The sequence below is a fragment of the Lepus europaeus genome, chromosome X (genome assembly GCF_033115175.1).
Source record: "Lepus europaeus isolate LE1 chromosome X, mLepTim1.pri, whole genome shotgun sequence".
Lineage (NCBI taxonomy): Eukaryota > Metazoa > Chordata > Mammalia > Lagomorpha > Leporidae > Lepus > Lepus europaeus.
Window position 1 is genome coordinate 128,797,788 of NC_084850.1, and position 27,446 is coordinate 128,825,233.

General features: G+C 44.5%; 1 protein-coding gene across 5 annotated transcripts in view; it reads left to right on the forward strand.

Moving 5' to 3' along the window:
* MAP7D2 (MAP7 domain containing 2) overlaps window positions 1–27,446 on the forward strand; it is a 116,351-nt gene that overhangs the window by 37,755 nt on the left and 51,150 nt on the right. For all 5 annotated transcript variants that reach the window (XM_062183812.1, XM_062183807.1, XM_062183809.1 and 2 more), the window contains exons 2-3: window positions 20,382–20,459; window positions 21,400–21,563. In XM_062183812.1, the coding sequence (XP_062039796.1) occupies window positions 20,382–20,459; window positions 21,400–21,563 (242 nt within the window). The remainder of the gene's footprint in view (window positions 1–20,381; window positions 20,460–21,399; window positions 21,564–27,446) is intronic.

A 27,446-nucleotide genomic window follows, 5' to 3' on the forward strand; every position in this document is an offset into this window, starting at 1 on the left:
ATTAAGTCTTTCTATCCTATAATCAGAAATAGTTGGGCTGGCGCCGCGGCTTACTAGGCTAATCCTCCGCCTGTGGTGCCAGCACCCTGAGTTCTAGTCCCAGCTGGGGTGCTGGATTCTGTCCCAGCTGCTCCTCTTCCAGTCCAGCTCTCTGCTGTGGCCTGGAAAGGCAGTGGAGGATGGCCCATGTCCTTGGGCCCTGCACCAGTGTGGGAGACCAGGAGGAAGCACGTGGCTCCTGGCTTCAGATTGGCGTAGCTCCAGCTGTAGCAGCCATTTGGGAGGTGAGCCAACGGAAGGAAGACCTTTCTCTCTGTCTCTCTCTCTCTCTCTCACTGTCTAACTCTGCCTGTCAAAAAAAGAAAAAAAAAGAATAAAAGAATATAATGATATGTCTGTCATTCTGTTCTCCTTCCTTCCTTCCATTCTTTTTTAATTTTTTGAGGTAACATTTTTAATTTATATTATAGTCAAAGGCTTCATGCTCCACTAAATAGAGAGTTCAACAAGTAAAAAGTAGAAAGGCCTTAGTTCATTGGGAATATAGGCAAAGGCTATAAATAGGAATCAAATGAAACTATGACTTTCATTCATATATATTAAATTGCAAAATAGTCACATATCTCCAAAACTGTAGTAATGTATCATTCTTAAACATTGGCTTGACAAAGAAAAAGCAGAGTTTGACATACCTAAATTTGCAACAATACTGATACACACAAGCATTTCTCTGTTTTTGTTTTTGATTCTTTTTTTCTCTTTAAATTTTAGCTCCCACATAAAAGGGAGAACATGACGATATTTGTTTTTCTGTGTCTGGCTTATTTCACTCAGGATCTATTTTTAATAAGATCTCCAAGGGTTTTCTGATGTTTGTTCAAGCTTTAGAATAGCTGGTTTAGAATCTACCCCCAAGAGGCTGGCGCTGCGGCTCACCTGGCTAATCCTCTGCCTGCGGTGCCGGCACCCCGGGTTCTAGTCCTGGTCTGGGTGCCAGATTCTGTCCCAGTTGCTCCTCTTCCAGTCCAGCTCTCTGCTGTAGCCCGGGAGTGCAGTGGAGGATGGCCCAAGTGCTTGGGCCCTGCACCCACAAGGGAGACTGGGGGAAGCACCTGGCTCCTGGCTTCGGGTCAGTGCCGTGCACTGGCCGCAGCGGCCATTGGGGGGTTGAACCAACAGAAAAGGAAGACCTTTCTCTGTCTCTCTCTCTCACTGTCCACTCTGCCTGTCAAAAAAAAAAAAAAAAAAAAGAATCTAACCCCAAGAAAAAATTATCAGGAGAGTTATTAACCTATGGTAAAAGAAAAATGACACCTTCTGAAACACAAAATTTTTTTTTTAATCTGAAACACAAATTTCAAGTGGAAGCCATCTGTACAGACAATGGACTGCATGGCTACTTGCAGTTCTTTATAACCCTGAGTCTCCTAAGGTTAGTTTCTGTCTTGGTGTTTGTTTCTAAAATAAATATCCCAAATAGATACTTCCTTCTCTCCTCCACCCATGCAGCAATTGCTTAAGCTGATTCACTTCTTGCAGTCCTGAAACTTTCTATCCACATTATCTGTTTGCATAGTAAAAGCCCAAGAATGATTCACCTTCCTAGATGGGCATAGTGGAAGAACCCAAGAAGATAAAGGTGGAGTTCTCTTTTCTTAAAAAAGATTTATTTATTTATTTGAAAGAGTTACATAGAGAGAGAGGGAGAGACACAGAGAGAGATCTTTCATCTGCTGGTTCACTCCCCAGATGGCCACAATGGCTGGGGCTGTGCCAAACCAAAGCCAGGAGCCAGGGGCTTCTTCTGGGTCTCCTATGTGAGTGCCTAAGCAGTTGGGCCATGTTCTGCTTTTCCCAGGCCATTTGCAGGAAGCTGAATTGGAAGTGGAGCAGCCAGGACACAAACCAGTGTCTGTATGGGATACTGGCACTGCAAGTGGCTGCTTTACTAGCTATGCCACAATGCCAGTCTCTGGAGTTCTCTTTCTGATGGGGAGAGAGATGGAGCAAACTCATCTCTCTGGCTGAACAGAGCTCCTGAGTGCTCTTCCTGGAATTCTGAGATTTGAGATTTTCAAAGGATCAATAATATATTAAATTGACTTCCTAGAGTTTTCTTTTTTTGTGTATTGCACATTGGTATGAGGAAGCCCTGATTTTATTATGATGAACCAGCATATAGAATATCTCTCTCTCTCTCTTTCTCTAACTCTGCCTTTCAAATAAGTAAATCTTTAAAACAAGAAAAGGTTCATCCGTTGACAGGCCTTCTGGTCATGCTGCTGTGTAACAGACTACCCCTGGTTCAGCAGTGTGCAGTAGCACATTCTTTCTCAGGGTTCTGTGTGTTGCCTGCACTTAGCGGGGTAAGTCTCACTGGGGTCTGTCCTGAGGTGGCAGTGGGAGTTGGACCGTGGTGGTAGCTGTTGGCTCAGAACTCAGCTTTGGCTGCTGATGGAAGCTGTTCTCCCAGACCTGCAATCCCACAAGACCTGTGGCACGAGGCCTTCTCACAGCATAGTGATGCATTCCAGAGGGTAGGTCCCAGAGCTAGTGTTTGAAAGCAGCACTGTCATCCTTCTTTTAAATATGGAAAACTGAAGCTTCAAAGATTTAAATAAGGGGATGGGGTTATACACATGCGGTGGGGTAATAGTGCTTGTCACAGGATTGTGGGAAATAAGGAAATGTGTCTGAATACTTAACTTTGGGCCTCGTACATAGTAGCTGCTCAATGTGTGTTACTGTTACTCCTTCTTGACCTCAGCGTTTATTGAGTGCTGACTGTATATAGAATACATTGCCAGGACTTTTAGGGACTCCAAGAAGAAACGGGACATAGGCCCTGCCCTTACGACGCGTTTGTCCTGATGGATCCGTGAACTCTATAGGAGGGTGCGCAGAGAGAGCTCACGGAGCACGGCGGTCTCTGTGTTTGAAGACCACGAAACAGAGAGAAAGGACCTCAGTGCGAAAGGGAGAGGAAAGAGGGCTGAGTGACGGAGTACCGTGCGAGAGATTCAGAGATAAGGCAAGAGCTTACAGGGCAAGGGTCAAATGAACAGGCCCTGACTGGAGCATGTGGGGCAGGAAGCACTGTGACTACGTATGGGCAGGAGGTGGGTTGATCATTCCTTCTGCAGACAGGTTTGGAGACCCTCGCTGTTAGGCTCTGGACATACAGAGAGGAGCTGTGGGAGAAGGGCTTGTTCTCTAGAATCAATGAGGGCTGAAACACTTGTCAGCCAGCTATAGGCCCTGGACCAAGAGCATCAGCCTCACATGCTAGCTTGTTAGGAAAGCAGATTTTCAGGGTGGCCCTGTGGCGGAGTGGGTAAAGCCGCCGCCTGCAGTGTCAGCATCCATATGGCCGCTGGTTTGAGTCCTGGCTGCTCTGCTTCTGACCCAGCTCTCTGCTATGGCCTGGGAAAACAAAAGAGGATGGCCCAAGTCTGTGGGCCCCTGTACCCACATGGGAGACCTGAAAGAAGCTCCTGGCTCTTGGCTTCGGATCGCCCCAGATCCAGCTGTTGGTGGCCATTTCGGGAATGAACCAGCAGATGAAAGACCTCTCTTTCTCTCTTTCTGCCTCTATCCCTATAACTCTGCCTTTCAAATAAATAAATAAATCTTTAAAAGAAAGAAAGGTAGGGACTGGCGCTGTGGCACAGCAGGTTAATGCCTTGGCCTGAAGCACTGGCATCCCATATGGGTGCCAGTTGGAGACCCGGCTACTCCACTTCCTTTTTTTTTTTTTTTAATTGACAGGTAGAGTTATAGACAATGAGAGACAGAGAGAGACAGAGAGAAAGGTCTTCCTTCCTTTGGTTCACTCCCCAAATGGCCACTACGGCCAGCGCTGTGCCATTCCGAAGCCAGGAGCCAGGTGCTTCTTCCTGGTCTCCCATGCGGGTACAGGGGCCCAAGCACTTGGGCCATCCTCCACTGCCTTCCTGGGCCATAGCAGAGAGCTGGACTGGAAGAGGAGCAGCCAGGACTAGAACCTGGTGCCTATGTGGGATGCCGGCACCGCAGGCGGAGGATTAGCCAAGTAAGCCTCAGCACTGGCCCCATATGGGCACCGGTTCGAGACCTTGCTGCTCCACTTCCAATCCAGCTCTCTGCTATGGCCTGGGAAAGCAGTAGAAGGTGGCCCAATTCCTTGGGCCCCTGCATCCACGTGGGAGACACAAAAGAAGCTCCTGGCTCCTGGCTTCAGATCTGTGCAGCTCCGGCTGTTATGGACAATTGAGGAGTGAACCAGCGGATGGAAGACCTGTCTCTCTCTCTGCCTCTCCTCTACTCTGTGTAACTCTGACTTTCAAATAAATAAATAAATCTTTTTTTTTTTTTTAAAAAGGTAGATTTTCTATCTTGTCCCACACTCATTCTGTCAGGAACTGTGGGTGATGTTCAGAAGTCTGTTTTCACAAGCCCTCTTTGTAGTTGTATTGCACACTCAAGTGTGTGGAGCAGTGGACTGGGACCGTTTTTTATTAAAAAATATTTATACATTTTATTTGAAAAAGTTACAGAGAGAGGGAGAGACAGAGATCTACCATCTGCTGGTTCACTTCCCAAATGGCCACCATAGCAGGGACTGGGCCAGGCCTAAGTCAGGAGCTTTATTTGGGTCTCCAAGGCGGGTGCAGGGGCACAGGGACTTGGGCCATCTTCCGTTGCTTTCCAGGCACATTAGCAGGGTGCTGGATTGGAAGTGTAGCAGCAGGGATTCGAACTGTCACCAAGATGGGATGTTGGCACTGCATGTAGTGGATTTACCCTCTATATCACAATGCCAGCTCCAGGACAGTTCTCAGGCCTGGCTATCCATTAAAATTCCATGGGGCACTTTTAAAGCACTAAGGCCTAGGCTATACCTGTAACTGAAGAGACCAGAATCTGAAGGAAGACCCAGATATCTGTATTCTTTTAAAGAAAATCTTCCCATATGTAGCCAGAGTTGAGAAATAGTAATCTCCATATGCTTAGAAATATCGTCATAGTTACAAACAGCATCACTGCTGGATGACAGAAAGTCAGTGTTCAAAGCCTGGGGCTTGAGTGTGGTTGGCAGCTCCTGAAGGAGCAGGGGAGGGCGCCCCAGATGAGGTACATGGCTCTCATTGCACTTCCTACTGGATGAAACTCTTCACCATTGGTTTCCTTCCTTTTCTCTGGACATTGCAGTTGCACACACGTGAGTGTGACTGGGAAGATTTTTCAAGTTAGTCACGTTTAACTCTTAAAGTTAAATACAGCTGGCTTCCCTTGAAAACTTTGTATTTCAATAATTTTTTACAGTACCATGAATAATTGACTAATATTATCAGCTCATTAATATTCTTTTTTAAAATATTTGTTTATTTACTTGAAAGAATTACACAGAGAGAGAAGGAGAGGTGGAGAGAGAGAGAGAGGTCTTCCATCCACTGGTTCACTCCCCAGTTGGCCTCAATGACCAGAGCTGTGCCAATCCAAAGCCAGGAGCCAGGAGCTTCCTCTGGGTCTCCCACATGGGTGCAGGGGCCCAAGGACTTGGACCATCTTCTACTCCTTCCCAGGCCAGAGCAGAGAGCTGGATCGGAGGAGGAGCAGCTGGGACTTGAACCGGCACCCATATGGGATACCAGCATTCTAGGCAGTGGTTTTACCTACTACGCCACAGCGCCGGCCCCAGCTCATTAATATTCTAATAGGAGAAACCTTCAGTATAATAAAATTCATTTAAAAAATTAATTTAAAAAGTGTTGCCCAAGTATAAACAGGAATTCCAACGAGAGCAACTCAGCAGAAGTATGAGATATGCTGTTCTGTTAACATAAAATGTTTTTTGCCTACTCAGTATCCCTGTTTTTTTTTTTTTAACTTTTATTTAGTAGATATAAATTTCCAAAGTACAGTTTATGGATTACAGTAGCTTTCCCCCCCCCATAACTTTCCACCCACCCACAACCCTCCTATCTCCCGCTCCCTCTCCCATTCCATTCACATCAAGATTCATTTTTGATTATCTTTATATACAAAAGATCAATTTAGTATATATTAAGTAAAGATTTCATCAATTTGCCCCCACACACAGAACACAAATTTCCAAATACTGTTTGAGCACTAGTCATATCATTAATTCACATTGAACTACACATTAAGGACAGAGATCCTACATGGGGAGTAAGTGCACAGTGACTCCTGTTGTTGACTTAACAAATTGACACTCTTGTTTAAGATGTCAGCAGTCTCCCCAGGATCTAGTCATGAGTTGCCAAGGCCATGGAAGCCCCCTGAGCTCGCCAACTTTGATCTTATTTTGACAAGGCCATAGTCAAAGTGGAAGTTCTCTCCTCCCTTCAGAGAAAGGTACCTCCTTCTTTGATGGCCCGTTCTTTCCACTGGGATCTCACTCACAGCAATCTTTCATTTAGGTCCTTTTTTTTTTTTCCAGAGTGTCTTGGCTTTCCATGCCTAAAATACTCTCATGGGCTCTTCAGCCAGATCCGAATGCCTCAAGGGCTGATTCTGAGGCCAGAGTGCTGTTTAGGACATCTGCCCTTCTATGAGTCTGCTGTGTATCCCGCTTCCCATGTTGGATCGTTCTCTCCTTTATAATTCTATCAGTTAGTATTAGCAGACACTAGTCTTGTTTGTGTGATCCCTTTGATTCTTAGACCTATCAGAGCCATCGAATATGACCTGAAATTGATCACTTGGACTAGTGAGATGGCATTGGTACATGCGACCTTGATGGGATTGTATTGGAATCCCCTGGCACATTTCTAACTCCACCATTTGGGGCAAGTCAGCTTGAGCATGTCCCAAATTGTACATCCCCTCCCTGTCTTATTCCCACTCTTATATTTAACAGAGATCACTTTTCTGTTAACTTTAAACACTTAAGAATAATTGTGTGTTAATTACATAGCTCAACCAATGGTATTAAGTAGAACAAACAAAAATATTAAAAGGGATATAGTATTAAATTGTACATCAACAGTGATGATAAAGGCTGATCAAGTCATTGTTCCTCATAGTGTCCATTTCACTTCATCAGGTTTCCTTTTTGGTGCTCAGTTAGTTGTCACCGATCAGGGAGAACATATGATATTTGTCCCTCTGGGACTGGCTTATTTCACTCAGCATGATGTTTTCCAGGTTCCTCCATTTTGTTGCAAATGACCGGATTTCATTGTTTTTGACTGCTGTATAGTATTCTATAGAGTACATGTCCCATAATTTCTTTATCCAGTCTACTGTTGATGGGCATTTATGTTGATTCCAGGTCTTAGCTATTGTGAATTGGGCTGCAATAAACATTAAGGTGCAGACAGCTTTTTTGTTTGCCAATTTAATTTCCTTTGGGAAAATTCCAAGGAGTGGGATGGCTGGGGTGAATGGTAGGGTAATACTCAGGTTTCTGAGGAATCTCCAGACTGAGTTCCATAGTGGCTTAACCAGTTTGCATTCCCACCAACAGTGGGTTAGTGTCCCTTTTTCCCCACATCCTCGCCAGCATCTGTTGTTGGTAGATTTTGGAATGTGAGCCATTCTAACCGGGGTGAGGTGAAACCTCATTGTGGTTTTGATTTCCATTTCCCGGATTGCTAGTGATCCTGAACATTTTTTCATGTGTCTGTTGGCCATTTGGATTTCCTCTTTTGAAAAATGTCTATTGAGGTCTTTGGCCCATCTCTTAAGTGGGTTGTTTGTTTTGATGTTGTGGAGTTCTTGATCTCTTTGTAGAGTCTGGTTATTAACCCTTTATCTGTTGCATAGTTTGCAAATATTTTTTCCCATTCTGTCGGTTGCCTCTTCACTTTCCTGTTTCTTTTGCAGTACAGAAACTTCTCAATTTGATGCAATCCCAAATGTTAATTTTGGTTTTCACTGCCTGTGCTTCTGGGGTCTTTTCCAAGAAGTCTTTACCTGTCCCTATATCTTGCAGGGTTTCTCCAATGCTCTCTAATAATTTGATGGTGTCAGGTCGTAGATTTAGGTCTTTAATCCATGTTGAGTGGATTTTTGTGTAAGGTGAAAGGTAGGGGTCTTGCTTCATGCTTCTGCACATGGAAATCCAATTTTCCCAGCACCATTTATTGAATAGACTGTCCTTACTCCAGGGATTGGTTTTGGATCCTTGATCAAATATAAGTTGGCTGTAGATGTTTGGGTTGATTTCTGGTGTTTCTATTCTGTTCCATTGGTCTATCCATCTGTTTCTGTACCAGTACCATGCTGTTTTGATTACAACTGCCCTGTAGTATGCCCTGAAATCTGGTATTGTGATGCGTCTGGCTTTGTTTTTATTGTACAGGATTGCTTTGGCTATTCGAGGTTTCCTGTGTGTCCATATGAATTTCAGCATCATTTTTTCCAGATCTGAGAAGAAGGTCTTTGGTATCTTGATTGGTATTGCATTGAATCTGTAAATTGCTTTTGGGAGAATGGACATTTTGATGATAGTGATTCTTCCAATCCATGAGCATGGAAGATTTCTCCATTTTTTGGTATCCTCTTCTATTTCTTTCTTTAAGATTTTGTAATTCTCATCGTAGAGATCTTTAACGTCCTTGGTTAAGTTTATTCCAAGGTATTTGATTGTTTTTGTGGCTATTGTGAATGGGATTGGTCTTAGCAGTTCTTTCTCAGCTGTGGCATTGCCTGTGTATACAAAGGCTGTTGATTTTTGTGCACTGATTTTTATATCCTGCTACTTTGCCAAACTCTTCTATGAGTTCCAATAGTCTCTTAGTAGAGTTCTTTGGATCCCCTAAATAAAGAATCATATCATCTGCAAAAAGGGATAGTTTGAGTTCTTCCTTCCCAATTTGTATCCCTTTAATTTCTTTTTCTTGCCTAATAGCTCTGGCTAAAACTTCCAGAACTATATTGAATAGCAGTGGTGAGAGTGGGCATCCCTGTCTGGTACCAGATCTCAGTGGAAATGCTTCCAACTTTTCCGCAATCAATAGGATGCTGGCCGTGGGTTTTTCATATATTGCTTTGATTGTATTGAGGAATGTTCCTTCTATACCCAGTTTGCTTAGGGTTTTCATCATGAAAGGGTGTTGTATTTTATCAAATGCTTTCTCTGCGTCTATTGAGAGAATCATATGGTTTTTCTTCTGCAGTCTATTAATGTGGTGTATCACATTGATTGATTTGCAAACATTGAACCATCCCTGCATACCAGGGATAAATCCCACTTGGTCTGGGGGGATGATCTTTCTGATGTGTTGTTGCATTCTATTGGCCAGTATTTTATTGAGGATTTTTGCATCTATGTTCATCAGGGATATTGGTTTGTAATTTTCTTTCAATGCTGCATCTTTCTCCGGCTTAGGATGGTGGCTTCATAGAAAGAATTTGGGAGGATTCCCTCTTTTTCGATTGTTCTGAATAGTTTGAGAAGAATTGGAGTTAGTTCTTCTTTAAATGTCTGGTAGAATTCAGCAGTGAATCCATCTGGTCCTGGGCTTTTCTTTGTTGGAAGGGCCTTTATTACTGTTTCAATTTCTGACTCAGTTATGGGTCTGTTTAGGTTTTCTATGTCTTCTTGGTTCAATTTAGGTAGGTTGTATGTGTCCAGGAATCTATCCATTTCTAATAGATTTCCCTGTTTGTTGGCATACAAGTCCTTGTAGTAATTTCTGATGATTCTTTTTATTTCTGTAGTGTCTGTTGTTACGTTTCCTTTTTCATCTCTGATTTTATTGATTTGAGTCTTTTTTCTTTTTTTTTAGTTAGTTGGGCCAATGGGATGTCAATTTTGTTTGTATTTTCAAAAAACCAGCTCCTCGTTTGGCTGATTTTTTGTAATGTTTTTTTGGATTCAATCCTGTTGATTTCTTCTTTGATTTTAATTATTTCTCTTCTCCTACTGTGTTTGGGTCTGGTTTGCTTCAGTTTTTCTAGATCCTTGAGATGCATTGAAAGCTCATTTATTTGGTGCCTTTCCAATTTCTTAATATAGGCACCTATTGCTATAAATTTTCCTCTTAACACTGCTTTTGCTGTATCCCATAAGTTTTGATATATTGTGCTGTTGTCCTCATGTACTTCCAGAAAGTTTTTGATTTCTCTTTTGATTTCTTCTATGACCCAGTGTTCATTCAGGAGCTTGTTGTTCAATCTCCATGTGTTTGCACGTGCTCTAGGGATTCCCGAGTTGCTAATTTCCAATTTCATTCCTTTGTGGTCTGAGAAGCTGCATGGTATGATTCTAATTCTTTTGAATTTGCTGAGACTTGCTTTATGGCCTAGTATGTGGTCAATCCTAGAGAAGGTTCCATGTACTGCTGAGAAGAATGTAAAGTCTTTAGATGTAGGATGAAATGTTCTGTAGATATCTGTTAGATCCATTTGGGCTATAGTGTCATTTAAATCTGCTGTCTCCTTGTTGATCTTCTGTCCTGTTGATCTGTCTATCTCTGAGAGTGGAGTATTGAAGTCCCCCAGAACTATTGTATTGGTGTCTAAGTCTCCCTTTAAGTCCCTTAACAAGTCTTTTAAATAAACTGGCACCCTGTAATTAGGTGCATATACATTGATAATCGTTATATCTTCCTGTTGAATGGATCCCTTAATCATTAAATAGTGCCCCTCTTTGTCTCTCCTAACAGTTTTTGCGTTAAAGTTTATTTTGTCTGATATTAAGATGGCTATGCCCACTCTTTTTTCATTTCTGTTTGCATGGTATATCTTTTTCCAGCCTTTCACTTTCAGTCTGCACGTATCTTTGTTGGAAAGATGTGTTTCTTGTAAACAGCAAATAGATGGGTTTTGTACCTTAACCCAATCAGCCAATCTGTGTCTTTTAACTGGAGAGTTGAGACCATTAACGTTCAATGTGACTATTGATAAGTAGTAACTTTGCCCTGCCATTTTCCCAAAGATATTTTCTAATATATGCTTTGAACTTCCTGTGATCTTTTGCTGTGAGGTTTCCTTCCTTTACCTTCTTTCATATTGATGACCGTGTTTCTGTGTTTCTGAGTGTAACACATTTTTAAGCATCTTTTGCAGGGGGGCTGGACAAGTGGCAACAAATTCTTTCAATTTCTGTTTGCTGTGAAAGGTCTTTATTTCACCTTCATTCACAAATGAGAGCTTTGCAGGATATAGTATTCTGGGCTGGCAGTTTTTCTCTCTTAGTACCTGGGCTATGTCTCGCCATTCCTTCCTAGCGTGTAGGGTTTCTGCTGAGAAGTCTGCTATGAGTCTAATTGGAGATCCTCTGAGAGTAATCTTGCACATTTTAGGATCTTTTCTTTATGTTTCATTGTGGTGAGTTTAATTACAACATGTCGTGGTGAGGATCTCTTTTGGTCGTGTTTACTAGGGGTTCTATGAGCTTCCTGTACTAGGATGTCTCTGTCCTTCTGCAAACCCAGGAAGTTCTCTGCAAGTATCTCACTACAAAGGCCTTCTAATCCTTTCTCTCTCTCCATGCCTTCAGGAACTCCTAGAACCCGATTGTTGGGTTTTTTAATAGTATCCTGTAGATTCCCAACAATAGTTTTTAGATTTCTAATTTCCTCTTCTTTTCTTTGGTTTGCCTGTTTCCTTTCCTGTGCTCTGTCTTCTAAGTCCGATATTCTCTCTTCTGTTTCACTGACTCTGTTTTTAAGGCTCTCTAATGTGTTTGTCTAATGTGTTAAGTGGACTTTCTGCTTTCGGAGGAGCCTTAGAGGCTTGAGGCTTGAGGTGGGTGTGGCCAGAGAGCTTTGCTTGGTTCTTCAGGGTTAAGGGTGTGCCAAAGGTGACACAGTCAGGTTAGGCGTGGTAAATCTCTCTCTCAATTTAATTATTTATGTATTTTTTGATTCAGGAGGGAAGTAATACCGCACAGTTGAGCAGAATTGAAGGTAGTGAGTTTCCAATCTCTGCCTTCTGTGGATATATCATTCGTCTGCTTTTCCCCCAGGACCACACAAAGAATCTGTGCTGCCCTCAGTATGGGCTCAAATTCTCCTGCAGTCTCCCACCGGGTTGCCAAGGTTACCAAATTGTAGCGTCTCTGGAGAGTACTCACGTGAACTCCGTGAGTTCTCTCGCCCACCGTCTCAGTTCATCAGCTCCACCCTTTCACTAAATCCTAAACTCCTGTTATTTCTCACACACACACACACACACACACACACCCGAGTCAGGTTTTTCTGTTTGACTCGGGGCAGGCGCAGCTCTCAGGTCATGCACAGCCCTGAGGTCGTTGGCCCACCTTTTATGTAAGTCCAAAATGGCTCTTGCTCTTTGTCTCCTGCTCGCCTTTGCGAGGTGGGCGGAGAGAGACTGTACTGGTCCTTTTTTTTTTTTTCCTCTCTCCTGTAGTTAGTCTGGTGAACTTTCCCCAGCGGGGCTTCAAGCCAGTTTCCCCGCCGATGTCTTGGGTTACAGAGCTCACCTCCCCTTCCAGTGCAGATGCGTAGACTCCGCTGTTTGGCTTCCGTGGGCGTCCTTGCTCTCCCCGCAGGTCGTCCTTGTCACATCCACTAGATCCGGAAGAGTTTCCTCTGCAATTTTTTCCCTGAGCCTTTCATGAGATTACCGTAATTCCACTTTTATTAACCTATCTTTTTCCGGACTATCAGTGCGTGTCCTCTCTATTCCGCCATCTTGGTTCCGCCACCCCAGTATCCCTGTTTTTAATTTCCTGTAGAAATGAATTTCCCAGGAAAAAAACCTCTACTTCAGAGGTGACATTCATCTGATTTTTTCCCCTGGAAGGCATTATCGTGCCAGTTGTGGTACAGGTGTGGCTCTGACATGGCTTCCCAGGTCCCTTTCCTGGGTTGGGAACTTCTGTGACAATGTGCCCTACTGTTTGTGTTCAGGTCCTCCCAGGGTTTCACACTTGATCCTGTTTTTTTTTTTTTTCCAGTTGATGGGGGCAGGGGGAGGGAGAAAGGAAGAAAGCGAGCTCCCAGAATTTCACACTTGATCCTGGCTTTTTTTTTTTTTTTAAGTTGATGGAGGCTGGGGGGGGGGAGGAGAAAGGGGGAGAGAGAGAGAGAGAGAGAGAGAGAGAGAGAGAGAGAGAGAGAGAGAGAGAATATCAAGCAGAGAGCTCCCACTCATTCGTTTACTCCCCAGATGCCTACAATGACTGGCTCTGGGTCTGCTGAGGCTAAAGCAGGGAGCCAGGAACTCAATCCTGGTGTCTCATGTGGGTGGCAGGAACCCAGTTGTCTGAGCTGTCATCAGCTGCCTCCATGATACATGTTAGCAGGAAGCTGGAATTGGGAACTGGAACTAAGATTAATACCCTAGCACTAGGATAAGGGATACATGCATCCCAAAGGGTGTAGTAACTGCTAGGCCAAACGTCTACCCCCCAAGGTGTTTTTTAATAATTTTCTATTTTGAAGTCATTGTCAATTCACATGTACCTATAAGAAATATTAGAGAGGGGGCAGCCTTTGGTACAGTTAAGATGCTACTTGGGACACCCTCAGCCACCCTCATCCCAGGAGTACTTCGATTCAAGTCCCAGCTCTGTGTTGATTCCAGTTTCCTGCTAATACATATCTTGGAAGGCAGCATAGAGTAGTTCAAGTACTTGGGTCACTGCCACCCATGTACGAGCCCTCTATTGAGTTCCTGGCTCTTAGCTTTGGCCCAGCCCAGCCCTAGCCATTGTGGGTCTTTGGGGAGTGAACCAGCAGATGGAATAGCTCTCTTTTTCTATCCTTCTGTCTATGTCTCAAATGAAAACAGGTAATATAAATCTGAAAAAAAAAATAGATCTCTTCTCTGCCTCTCCTGTCCCCTTGACCCCTGCAAGCATGAATGTATTCTCCACTGGTTCCCAGGTTCAAAGACAAAATTGGGTCCATGGTTTAAAAAGAGAGCATATGAGACAAAAATGATTGGGTAGGAAAACGAAACCCTTTGGAATTTCAGGCTATACAGAAAGAAGGCTTCCTTTGGAACCAAATTCAGCATTAATGCTGGAGTATACTGTATCTGAGAGGTTGCCTCCTGGTGTTAGTGCTCATGATAGTCTGCCGCACTTCCTCCAGTATAAGTCAGGCTATGTTGTGGTAATTGGCAGTAGCTAATCAAGGTAATGTCCCCTAACAAATAGGGGCTGTCCTTTTTGAACTCCAACCTTCTGTGCCTCCAAGTGAGTCAGGAGCCTCTCTGTAACCTCCAGAGGTCATCAAGAATCAGAAGTTAAAAGCTGAAAATGTGATTTAAATATTTGGCCCTTCTTGGAATGGACATTCTTGGAATGTTAGCTTGACAGTTCAGCATGAGAGGCAGTTGCTATAAGGAAGAAAGGAGGAAGCCCTACCTCAGCTGTACGCACGCAGCAAAACTTAATCCTGATGGAACTCTGTGATCTTCTTTATTCACATCTTCCCCAGAGCAGCCAAATGTGAAGGGAGAAAGTCACGTGAGTGAGCTACCAACTTCTCAGTCAACATTGTGCAGTATGGTAGCCACCAGCCCCATGAGGCTAAGGGCCTGAAATGTACCTTACGTGACTGAGGAACTGAACTGCTAATTGTATGTAATCTTGATTACTTTACATAGTCTTGTGTGGCTCACGACTGCCACATGGACAGCACTGAGATTCGTGGTTACCCGTGTTGCGTTGTTCAAGTCTCTTGACCCTTCTCAGTGGGGCAAAGCTGAATTGCTTGGCATAAGCAAGAAGAGGCCTGTAGTTTTCCCCAGGGTCCTCTGGCACTATTCTTCACGACAAAACATCAGCCTCTCTCAAACAATTATTGAGCATCAGTTTGAGGAAGAACAAATAATTAGCCTGCCTGGGAAGTTCCTGGCATCTGTGCCCAGCTGGGCCAGTGCTTAGATCACAGTACTGCTTACTTCATACTTATCTAATGAGTTAGACTTGTACTTCTGCTTTCCAGATTTGCATGCTCATTTTCAAAAGAGTTATTTGTTTATTTCCATTTTATTTGAGAGGGAGAGAGAAAACTTCTATCCACTGGTTCACTCCCTCAAATACCTGAAACATCTAGGGCTGCACCAGGCCAAAGCCTGAAGTCCAGAACTCAATCTGGGTCTCCTTTGGGAGTGGCAGGGACCTAATCACTTGAGCCATAACCTTCTGCCTCTCAGGGTGTACATTGACAGGAAGTTGGGCTTAGAAGCAGAGCTAGCACCCAAACCCAAGCACTCTGACAAGGGATGCAGGCTGCTGCTTCCTTTTGTTTAAGATTTATTTATTTATTTGTTAGATCTTCTATCCACTGGTTCACTCTCCCCAAATACTTGCAACATCCAGGGCTAGACCAGGCTGAAGCCAGGAGGCAAGAACTACATATTGATTTCCTATATGAGTGGCAGGGGCCTAAGTACTTGGACCATCTTCTATTGCCTTCCCCGGCACATTAACAGGAAGCCAGATGAGAAGAAGAGCAGCCAGTACTCAAACTATCTCTCTGATATGGGATGCCAGTATCGCAAGCAGTGGCTTAACCTACTATGCCACAATGATGGCCTCTGATGCATGCATATCAACCACAGTGCCAAATGCTTGCTCCTGCAGTCTCGTTCTTAGGACCAGGATGGAATTTGTTCCCTGTGTGTACTATGCGGTTATAACACAAATAAAAGGGTGTGACACTTCTTGCTTTGATGAAGAATATCCAAAGGAAAGCAGCAGTTAAGAGTGTAGGGGCAGGCATTGTGGCACAGTGGGTTAAGCCACTGTTTGGGACACCTGCATTCCATATTGGAGTGCCAATTCAAGTCCTGGCTACTCCATGCTTCTGATTAAGCTTCCTGCTAATGTGCATGGGAGGCAGCAGATGATGGCCTGAGTGCTTGGGTCCCTGCCACCCATGTGGGAGACCCAAATGGAGTTTCTGGCTCCTGACTTTGGCCTCTCCCAGCCCTGGCTGTTGTGGCCATTTGGGGAATGAACCAACAGATGGAAGATATTTCTCTCTCTCTCTTTCTTTGTTTCTTTCTGCTTTTCAAATAAAGAATATATATTTGTTTAAAGAATGTAGGTTCTAGACTCAGATTCTTATCTTGACATCTGGCTTTTCTATTTTCTCACAGAGTAACCTAAGACAAGTTAATTAATCTCTTTGTGCCTGTGTTTCTGTGACTACTTATCTAAGACAAGGATCATATTAGTATCTCTGTCATCATAGGGCAGTTAAGCTGAGCCACAATAACTACTTGATTGTTACCTCCTATTGTTATGCTACTGATGATGACATGTTTGAGCTGAAGCCAGGAGCCAGAAGCTTCATCCAGGTCTCCCTCATGGGTGGCAGGGGCTCTAGAACTTGAGCCATCTGCTGCTGCTTTTTCCAGGCCATTAGCAGGGAGCTGGATTGTAAGTGGAGTAGCCAGGACTAGAACCGGTGTCCCTATGGGATGCTGGCATTACAGGTAGCACCTGTGTCATCGCTAGCGCTGATGGTAAGGATTTTCTGGAAATGATTTGAAGGTGTGACTCTTCCATTTGCCACAAGGGGGCAGCCTGAAACCATGCATATCTGTGGAATAAGCAGCCTTCTCTTGTAGGAGCCAGCATTGTAGCTTAGCAGGTAAAACTGCCTGAAATGCTGGCATCCCATATGGGTGCTGGTTCATGTCCCAGCTGTTCCTTTTCCAATCCAGCTCCCTTCTGATGGCCTGGGAAAGCAGTGGAAGATGGACCAAGTGCCTGGGCCCATGTTATCCACATGAGAGACCTGGAAGAAGCTCCTGGCTCCTGGCTTCAGCCTGGCCAAGCCCCAACTCTTAAAAAAAAAGACACCAAGGTAGTGTGGCAGTTTCAATTGTGCTTGACTATTTTTTCTCTGCTTTTCTTTTTCCTGCTTGAAGAACACTCTCAGCAGTTCTCAGGCTTACCTTCATTATGGAGTGAGCCTATTAATATCTAGAGGGTGCGTGGGCAATACAGAGCAAGTTCAGGTCCTACTTGGATGGGCAAGTTCGTTTTGGTGTTGATGAGAGCATACGTCCAGATGTCCTAGGCTTTTCTTTCTTTCTTTTTTTTTTAAGATTTATTTATTTAAGAGGCAGACAGAGGGAGGGAGAGACATAGAGGTCTTCTGTGCACTGGTTCACTCCCCAAATGGCCACAATGGTTGGAGCTGGGCCAATCCGAAGGCAGGAGCCAGTTGTTTCTTCCAGGTCACCCATGTGAGTGCAGGCACCCAAGGACTTGGGCCATCTTCTACTGCTTTCCCAGGCCACATCAGAGAGCTGGATTGGAAGTGAAGCAGCCGGGACTCAAACTGGTGCCCATATGGATGCTGGTGCCACAGATGAAGGCTTTAACCTACTACACCATAGCACCAGCCCCTCTTTGTAGCTTTTCACACAGAGGTAATTCTTACTAATCAGACTTGAAGTAGATACTAAAACTAGTAGATACTAGAAAAGAGAAACCTAGTCTTCGCTCCAGGCTCCCCTTCCACTGACTTTGTGCCTGCCTTTGAGCATTGTGCGTACCTTGGGGCCACCATGTGAGGGCCAGTGGCTGGAGCTCTCAGGCAGATCCAGAAATGTGTCAGCCACACATTCTAGATCCCCTTGGGGGAGGCAGAGTTACAGAGTGGCAACTCTTTTGGAAAGCAGAATGAGTATGGGGGACTTGTGGGGTTTAGGAAGCAGTGATATGAGCCAGTAGGTGTGTGGGAGAAAAGGCAGTGCTGTGGTCAAGTTGGAAGGTTTAGAGTCAGATTGTGGGTGACCTGCAATGAGCTGAGTTCTTGGGTCTTTAAATTCTTTTTTTAAAGATTTTCTGTATTTATTTGAAAGATAGAGTTACAGACAGAGAAAAGGAGAGACAGAGGTCTTCCATCTGCTGGTTCACTCACCAAATGGCCACAATGGCTAGAGCTGAGCTTATCCTAAGCCAAGAACCAGGAGCTTCCTCCTGGTCTCTCGTGGGTGCAGGGGCCCATGCAGTTGAGCCATCTTCCACTGCTTTCCAAGGCCATAAGCAGAGAACTGGATCAGAAGAGGAGCAGCCAGGACATGAACTGGCGCCCATAAGGGATGCTAGCACCACAGACAGGCTTAGCCTATTACGCCACAATGCTGCCACACATGCCTCCGCCTTTTTTTTTTTTTTTTAAGATTTATTTATCTGAAAGAGTTACACAGTGGAGGGGTGGGGAGAGATCGGAGAGAAAGAGAGATCAACCTTCTGTCTGCTTGTTTACTCCCCAGATTTCTACAACATCCAAGGCTGGGCCAGGCCAAAGCCAGGAGCTAGGAGCTTCTTCTGGGTCTCCCATTTGGGTGGCAGGGGCCATAGTAGTTGATCCATCTTCTGCTGTTTTCTCCAGGCCATTAGCAGAGAGCTGGATTAGAAGTTAAGCAGCCAAGATTCAAACTGGTACCCATATGGGATGCTGGCATCACAGGCAGTGCCTTTACCTGCTGTGCCACAATGCCAGCACCAGGGGTCTTTAAATTCTTGATGACATTCATATTATTGGTAGCATCATAATTATTAATGGTTGACTAAAAACAAATATGAAGAATGGCACCAAAGGTTGATTTTCTTGTACTTTTCTCTTGAGGTTTAATATCCATACTATGTAGTCCTGGCTGTAAAATGAGAGACATCTGGGAAATTGTGACAATCTGGTGTTTGTCATGTCATTCCCTTTCCACATTCCTACTGTTTACAGTGTAGGCCAGATTTCTGGGCCCCTCTCCTGGACATGGCATGAATCTCCCTGGAGAGGGAGTGCAGGTTGCTATGACAGCAAGGCACACTGTGAAGTCAGCAGAAGATGCTTCCAAAGAGGAAAACCCGGGTGCAGGGAAAGTGAATCTGATTGTGTTACACTAAAATTGATTTCTCCAGAGCAATTTGCTTATACATTATGTAGATAATCCTTGTGAATGACCAATTATAACAGAGCACAGTAAATTATCTCTAATCCTAAAACTACACGAAGAGGGGCTGGTGCTGTGGCGCAGTGGTTAAAGCCGCTGCAGGCAGTGCCAGCATCACTTACAGGCGCTGGTTCGAGTCCTGCTGCTCCACTTCTAATCCAGCTCTCTGCTCTGGCCTGGGAAAGCAGTAGAAGATGGCCCAAGTCCTTGGGCCCCTGTGCCGGTATCAGAAACCTGGAAGAAGTTCCTGGCTGGCTTCATATTGGTGCAGCTCCGACCGTTGTGGCCATTTGGGGAGTGAACCAGCGAATGGAAGACCTCTCTTTCTCTTTCTCTGCCTCTACCTCTGCCACTCTGAAACTCTGCCTTTCAAATAAATAAAGGAGTCTTTTTAAAGAAACTACATAAAGATCCATTTGATTTTTTTTTTAAGATTTTATTTATTTGACAGGTAGAGTTACAGACAGAGAGAGGGAGAGACAGAGAGAGGTCTTCCATCTGCTGGTTCACTTCCCAAAATGGCTGCAATAGTCTGAGCTGGGCCTATCCAAACCCAGGAGCCAGGAGCTTCCTCCAGGTCTCCCACGTGAGTGCAGGGACCCAAGCAGTTGGGCCATCTTCCATTGCTTTCCCAGGCCATAGCAGAGAGTTGGATCCCAAGAGGAGCAGCTGGACATGAACCAGCACCCACGTGGTATGCTGGCACCGCAGATGGAGGTCCAGCCTACTAGGCCATAGTACCAGCCCGATCCATTTGATCTTTGAAGGTCATTTAGAGTCCCGCAGTGGTTCAGTAGAGATGTGGAACTTCAAGGATATTTCCTGGACATTTTGGAGGAAGTTGCCATCTGTTCCATTTTACTTGTTGCAGACATTTGATAATAAACAGGAGTATATTATATTGCTATCTTCTTAGCAATTTTAGCATAGTAAGGTTGTCTTCTTCGTGATTTTAGCATACTGAGATTAATGTTGGAGGGAACTTGGCAGATTGGGTTCAAACTTTAGTGTTAAATTTCACAGTATTCACCTTAAGAGCCTTTGTGTATCTACCTGTATTTTCCTCCTTTCAGAAAGTGAAATGTTTTGTATCTGTGTATAATTGATATTTAGAATTTTGTCTACTTGTGTGCCTCTCTGCTCCCCAAAGTGGTCCTGCCTCAGGTCTGGGCACCAAGCTGAGGGAAGCCTGGTGAGGATCTTTATACAGTCAGACTTCACTATCCCTTTCTGTGCTTTCTGACCCTTGCAGGGTTAGGAAAGGGGACAGAGAACTAGAGAAAGAGCTCGGTCCTCTGGGTCTGGTCTTGGAATCACTACAGCACAACTTGGCAGGTATGGAGCCCTGGCTGCTGCCTCTTGGCTATTGGCTGCTGACTATGTGTGATGGAAGGTGTTAGACTGGACTTCCTATAGGTGAAGTGTTCATGATGGATGACATGTACTTGCGGCCAGACCTAGAGTACCTGCCCAGCTACCTGTAGCATTCAACATGTAGGGAAAAGAAAAGAAAAATCATCATATTTTCTCTCTTGTAGGTATGGATGGATTTTTAAAATCAGATGAGAGACAAAGATTAGCCAAAGAAAGACGGGAAGAAAGAGAGAAATGTCTGGGTAAGTTGTGCGCTTTGTTTAAGTCCAAGGGATTTGAGATGTGGCAGTGTCTTTTCTAAAGATCCTTAGATTAATGAATGGGCAGAGAACTAGGGTAATTGCTGGATGAATATGAAGAGTAGGTGATCCTATGCTGCAAATGCCATATTTATACATAATTCTCAGAGCAGTTTCTTCACTCACTTAGCAAGCTCTGAACCTCAGCTGTGTTCTAGGTACTATGTTTGTCACCATGGATGTGGTGGCAAAGAAAAAGACACAGTTGGTTCCCCTAAGCTAGGGAAATCGTGGTGCCCTCAGGAGTCTACTATGTGCACTCACTTGGATTCTCTCTTGGGCACTAGAAAGGCCATCCTTTGGAGAACTGAGAAAGTTGACACTTAAGTCCATTTCTGTATGAGAGCAGGGAGCCCTGTTTGAAAAAGGCTATCTTACCTTCTGCAAGATATAGGCAGATAAGTAGAGTGTTCACCACATGGTACTGTGAGAAAAATAGTGATTTTACCACCATGCCTGGATCAGTGTCTGGTGCATGGTGAAGTCACAGTTATTGATATACTCTTACAAATATTTTTCCTCAATCCAGCAATTGTTTTGACTTAATGATAGCAGTAGTCATCATGGTTCCCATATATGGGAGCACTTAATCTGTACTTTACATGAGTTGTCTTGTTCAATCTTCGCAACACTGTAATGTAGCAGACATGGCTGTCTCAACTTCGTAGAGTAGCAAACCAAGACAGAAGGATTATATAGTTCACAAGACCAGGATTACCCAGCTAGGAGCAGAGGTGCCAGAGCCCTTTATCTTAATCAGTGCATCCTAGGATCTTACCAGGCTCCTTTTTGGTCTACACTGTTGGTTCTTTGTTTCTGATCTTAATCCAGACAGCATGGGATGCTCTGAGAGTGACACATCTCTTTGGCTTTCCTTTTCCAGCTGCCCGGGAACAACAGATTCTGGAGAAACAGAAAAGAGCCAAGCTCCAATATGAAAAACAAATTGAGGAACGATGGCGAAAATTGGAAGAGCAGCGTCAGCGGGAGGATCAGAAGAGGGCTGCTGTGGAAGAGAAGAGGAAGCAGAAGCTCCGGGAGGAGGAGGTGAGGTCACTGGAGCTCCCCACCCCCACTCCAGCCATCTCGCAGCTCACACCACGTTTAGTGCTCAGGGTACCCTGCATGGCTCTGGGGTTTGGGAAAAACTCCCACACCTTCTCCCCAATGGCTTACCATGCCTTCTTTCAGCAGCATGATCCAGGAAATTGGAAGCAGCGCTGTAATAGGAACCTGTTCAGCTCAAGTGCTAATTTGCCCTGTAACCTTGGGCAAACTGATTGACTTCTCTGGGCCTTGATTTGCTTGTCTTTGAAGTGAGGGGGTTGCATTTGTTGGTCTCCAAGGCCTTTTGGGACTAACCTATACTCTAAATTAAGGTTCATAGGGAATTATGAATAGGGACTGGGTGGTGTAGATGTAGACCTGGAGGTGGCCAGCAGTCTGTGCCTCCAGGGCAAACACAAGGTCAGAACAAGAGCTATGAAGGTTGAGAAGAATATGATCCTGTTAATCACCACTGGAAAATAAGTCTGTCTTCAGATACAAAGATACTAGTGTATTTAAATTTTAATGCAGTTTCTTGCTTTAATCATCTTTTCTTTCTAGTTACCTTTCTAACAGGAAATGAAATGCAATTACCTCTACAAAATCCTATTATTACTAAACTTTCAAAATTGTATTTAGAAAACATATTTAGATAATACATTTTCTTTTTTATCACTTTAAGTTTTAATTAATGAATGCATTTTTTCATAGATAAAACTTTAGAAATATAGTGGTTCTTTCCCTCATATCCATCCTCCCACCCTGACTCCCATCCCACCTCCCTCTTCCTCTCCCATCTACTTCATTATGGTTCATTTTTAGTTTGATTTTATATACAGAGGACCAACTCCATGCTAAGCACAGATTTCAACAGTTTGCACCCACACAAACACACAACATATAGAGTACAGTTTGAGAACAAGATTTGCAGTCAATTCTGATAGTATAACTCATTAAGGACAGAGGTCCTACATGGGGAGTAAGTGCACAGTGACTTCTGTTGTTCCTTTAACAATTAACACTCTTAGATAATACATTTTCTTAACAAGTACATTTTAAGGATAGGATCATATCTTGTATCCGATAATGATCATTTTTATTCATAGGTATGACTCATCTTTTAGTATGAACAACAGAGCAGTTGGGTAATCTACAGCACCATAGAATATGAACATGCTCATATAGATTTACTATTTTTTAAATCTATAAGCAGTTGTTTATCACTACTTAAGGGTACTTTAAAAAGTTCATGGAAAATGGAATTAGATGATATTTGTTTTGGTACAAAAATATTTGAAATCAGTACATACTTTTTTATAGTATGTATTTCCATAACCTTTTTGAAGAACTCTCATATATGTTTACTCCTTCCTCTTTCTTAATTTAAAAAGTAGATACACAAAATTAGGCCCATCTTTTCCTAGGAAGCCACCCATTTATAATCTTTTTTTTTTAAATCTCTTAGTGAGTAAAGGACTAAACAAGAGTCTTAGCTGTGATTTGCACCTACTGGCTGCAGTCTGATTGCTGTGGCTTCATCTCTCAGTTCACATCCCAGCTCCACCACTAAGCACCTGGTGGCGTGGGGCAAATCACACAACCCCTCTAACTGTCCTTAGCCCCAGACAGAGTTAGTTACAGGAATTAAAGAGGGTGACTTTTGTGAAAGCATCCAGTAAAGCACCTAACACAGAGTAATCACACAGAAATATTAGATGGCCTTGAGTTACTTCAGCTGACCTTGATTGAGGCAGGATTAAGAGGTGGCTGCCTGAGCTGGCATTGTTGTGTAGCAGGTTAGGCTGCTGCTTGGGACGAGTGCATCCCATATCTGACTGCCCCCACTTGAGATCCAGCTTTCTGCAAATGCAGACCCCAGGAGGCAGCAGGTGAGGACTCAAGTACTTGGGTTCCTGCCACCCCCATGGGAGATCTGTATGGAGTTCCTGGCTCCTGGCATTGGTCTGCCCAAGCCCCAGCTATTGCAGGCATTTGGGGAGTGAATCAGCAGATGGAAAATCAATTCCTCTGTCTGTCTCTTGTTCCCTCCCTCCTCCCTCTTTTTTTTTTTTTTTTTAAGCAAAGAGGAGTGCTACCTAGAAAAGATAATGGCACAGCCTATAGAGAAGGGTGGGGACATTTGATGTGATTAAGATACTGCTTGAGATGCCAGCGTCCCATATCTGACTACCTGGATTTGAGTCCTGGCTCTGTTACTGATTCCAGCTTCCTCCTAATACACACCCTTAGAAGCAGCAGATGATGGCTCAAGTGCATGGGTTCCCGCCACTCATGTGAGCAGTAGAGATTGAGTTCCTGGCTTAGGCCTGTCCCTTCCTGGCTGTTGTGGACATCTGAGGAGTGAACCAGTGAATGGGAGATCTCTGTCTCTCTGTATGTGTCTCTTTGCTTTCAAATAAATTTTTAAAATATTTTTAAGAATTGGTAAGAAAAAAGTCATAGTGTGATAGATGATTTCAGTACGTTGGGAAAGATTACCTCTTTCCCGGTCTGTGTATTTGTCATGAATCATTGGACTTGCCCATTTTCTTCCCATCTTTTCTTCCTTGATGACTTAGCACTTATCTTCTTCATCTCTTGTGTTTCCATTTTGATTCTTGACATCCTATAGAAATTGCTGATTCAAGAGGAAGTTTGTCACTTCTTCCAGGAAGGGGCACTGTAAAGTCATATAGGCACCTCCTGTGCTCCCACACATCCTACAGTGTCCTAGGGGTCTCCTTTTTAGGTAGTTCCTATCTGTTCATTTTCTTTTATAGAATATTAGTAACTGAGGCATGTTAAATTAAGCAGGCAGACTCCCCCTTCTTGCAGATGATTGGTCCCGATGCAGCTGGATCCTTAGTGCTTTGGCTTCTAGATAATTTTCGTTTTGGTGCTGGGCTTCCTTGCACCCTTAATGTGGTGATGGTATTGGTGTGGATGCTGCCTGACTCGTATCAACACACACATAAGCTGAGCTTGCTTTCTTCTCCCTGGGCACAGCAGGGCAAGACTGAGAGCTGGGGCCTCGGGAGACTCAAAAGTAGCATAGGAATTTTATACATACAGGCTTGCCTGTTTAACTATATTGGCGTGGGTATTGTCAGTGCAGAGGCCTGTTTGGCATTATCATAGGTGATATTTAGGAAGGAGAGATAGGTGTACACTGTGGAAGTCCTTCGCTGAGGTTGTCCCCCTGGTTCTCGGAGAGCTCTGAGAGGGCTGCTGCCTGCTCAGCAACTGGCTACGGAGTTTTTCAATCATGTCCATGCCAGATTTGAGTTCTTTGTGTCACACTGTGTCTCTGTCAAGCAGAGAAAAGCTTCAGCAGGAAGATTGTGCATCTTGTTTGGGTCATTTTCTTCTCTAGCCTGTTGGCTATTGTTTGTGTTGCCCAGTAAGTCCTGCCTCTCTTGCATCTGATATTTAGGTGCCCCTAAGAGGGCAGTGACCCCACTACCACCACTTCTAACTACTACCACTACCCAGCCCTGTCCTGCCTTCATGTCATTATGGTTGCCATGATGTCACTCTTGGTAACCCCCTATGTCTGTACTATAGCAGAAGTGAGTATCACCTATGGCATGGATCCCAGAGGTCTTAAGAAGTGGCAGTAACATAAGCTGGTCAGGCCTATACCAGGGAAAGGGTGTCCACTATCCACTTGAGACCTGACCTTGAACTCATTCTTTTGCTGAAATTCTCTTCTCCTTAAGATAGATTCCTACAATCCTCCCATGTCTCAGAGCTCTCCAGTATCAAGGTACTACAACAAGCTCCTGTCTGTCACCTAACTGAATTAATGCTGACAACACTGTGCTTACATGTTCTCCACTCAGCCAAATGTTGCTTTCTAACCGGTGGCCTAGAAGTGCAATTTGGAGAAGCCACCTCCGTGTTCTTCAAGGGGTAAAACGAGAAATTTCTGAACTCAAGACAACAAAACATCACTCAGCTTAAGGCTGACTGTCTCTGAGGACACTGGCTGGCGAAGTACCATACTGAATAATTAATAATTGGCCCTGTGCTCAGGTATGGAGGTCTGTGGAGAGAAAGGCTCCTCATGGAGCTCTCCTGAGGACTACTGAGGGCTTATGCTGGGTCTTAGTCCACCCGAACGAGGATGGACTGTACACTCATCATCAGTTGTCACCTCCCCTGATGCTGCGCGGCCAATCAGCTTTGGTGGTAAGCAACTTTGGGTACCGCCCACCTTACTTCCTTTGGGCGCCATCTTTGAATTTCGACGTGTGCCTAATTTCCCTGCAGGTGCCATCTTTGAATTGCCTCCTGTGCCTAATTTCCCCACAGGCTTATCACTGCAGTGTCATCCCAGAGCATGTATAGTAAATGCAGTGGAGAATGCACAGCCACTTCTACTCTGCTCTCCTTCCAGGGAGTTCTGTCTGGAGAACTGTGTCTAAGGCTATGCCCTGTTGGAGGCCTTTTATACTGCTTGATCACCTCAGTGGTCACCCTTGGTTATGATTCTGCAAGTTCAGCCAGAAAGTTGGAGATCCAGAGCTCAAAGGGTAAAGAATGAGACCCTCTCATTCTTTCCACTAAGCCTCATCCAATGGAGGGAATTTTAGGAACAAAAATTTGTCAGGGGCCAGTGCTGTGGCACAGTGGGTTAACGCCCTGGCCTGAAGTGCCAGCATCCCATATGGGCGCCGGTTCTAGTCCCGGCTGCTCCTCTTCCGACCCAGCTCTCTGCCATGGCCTGGGATAGCAGTAGAGGATGTCCCAAGTCCTTGGGCCGCTGTACCCACCTTGGAGACCTGGAGGAAGCTCCTGGGTCCTGGCTTTGGATCGGCAGAGCTCCGGCCATTGCGGCAATTGGGGAGTGAACCATCAGATGGAAGACCTCTCTCTCTCTGCCTCTCCTCTCTATGTAACTCTGACTTTCAAATAAATAAATAAATTTTAAAAAAATTGTCTTACCCTTCCCTCATCCTTTCTTTTGACAGGAAGAGTTAGACAGTGAGAGAGAGAGAGACAGAGAAAAGTCTTCCTTCCACTGGCTCACCCCCCAAATGGCTGCTACGGCCGGCGTGCTGCACAAATGCGGAGCAAGGAGACAGGTGCTTCTTCCTGGTCTCCCATGCGAGTGTAGGGCACAAACACTTGGGCCATCCTCCACTGCCTTCCTGGGCCACATCAGAGAGCTGGACTGGAAGAGGAGCAACTGGGGCAGAACCGGTGCCCCAACTGGGACTAGAACCCGGGGTGCCGGTGCAGCAGGCAGAGGATTAGCCAAGTGAGCCGTGGCGCCAGCCAGTACAGTGTTCTTTCCTCTAAGTTGCCAACACATAACAAGACAGCAGCTAGCTTTATAAACACTGGTTATCTTGTCAAAGTGGCACAGCTCTCTGCTGTGGCCTGGGAAAGCAGTAGAAGATGGCCCAAGTCCTTGGGCCTCTGCACCCACGTGGGAGCCCTGGAAGAAGCTCCTGGCTCCTGGCTTTGGATTGGCGCAGCTGTGGCCATTGGCGGCCATCTGGGGAGTGAACCAGCGGATGGAAGACCTCTCTCTGTCTCTACCTCTCTCTGTAACTCTGTCTTTCAAATAAATAAATCTTTTAAAAAAGTTTAACAATTAAAAAGCAAAAAGACCTTAGTTTAGTAGGACCATAGGCGAGGCCTATAAATATTAATTGATTGGAAAAATGACCATTTCACCCATATACAGTAAGTTCTAAAGCATTCACAGACCACTGAAGCTGTAGTAGTATAACATTATTAACCATTGGTTTGACAAAGGTCTAAAACAGAGTTTTGGGGCCAGCGCTGTGGCGTAGCAGGTAGAGCCACCACCTGCAGTGCTGGCATCCCATATGGGCGCTGGTTCGAGTCCCGACTTTTCCATTTCTGATCTAG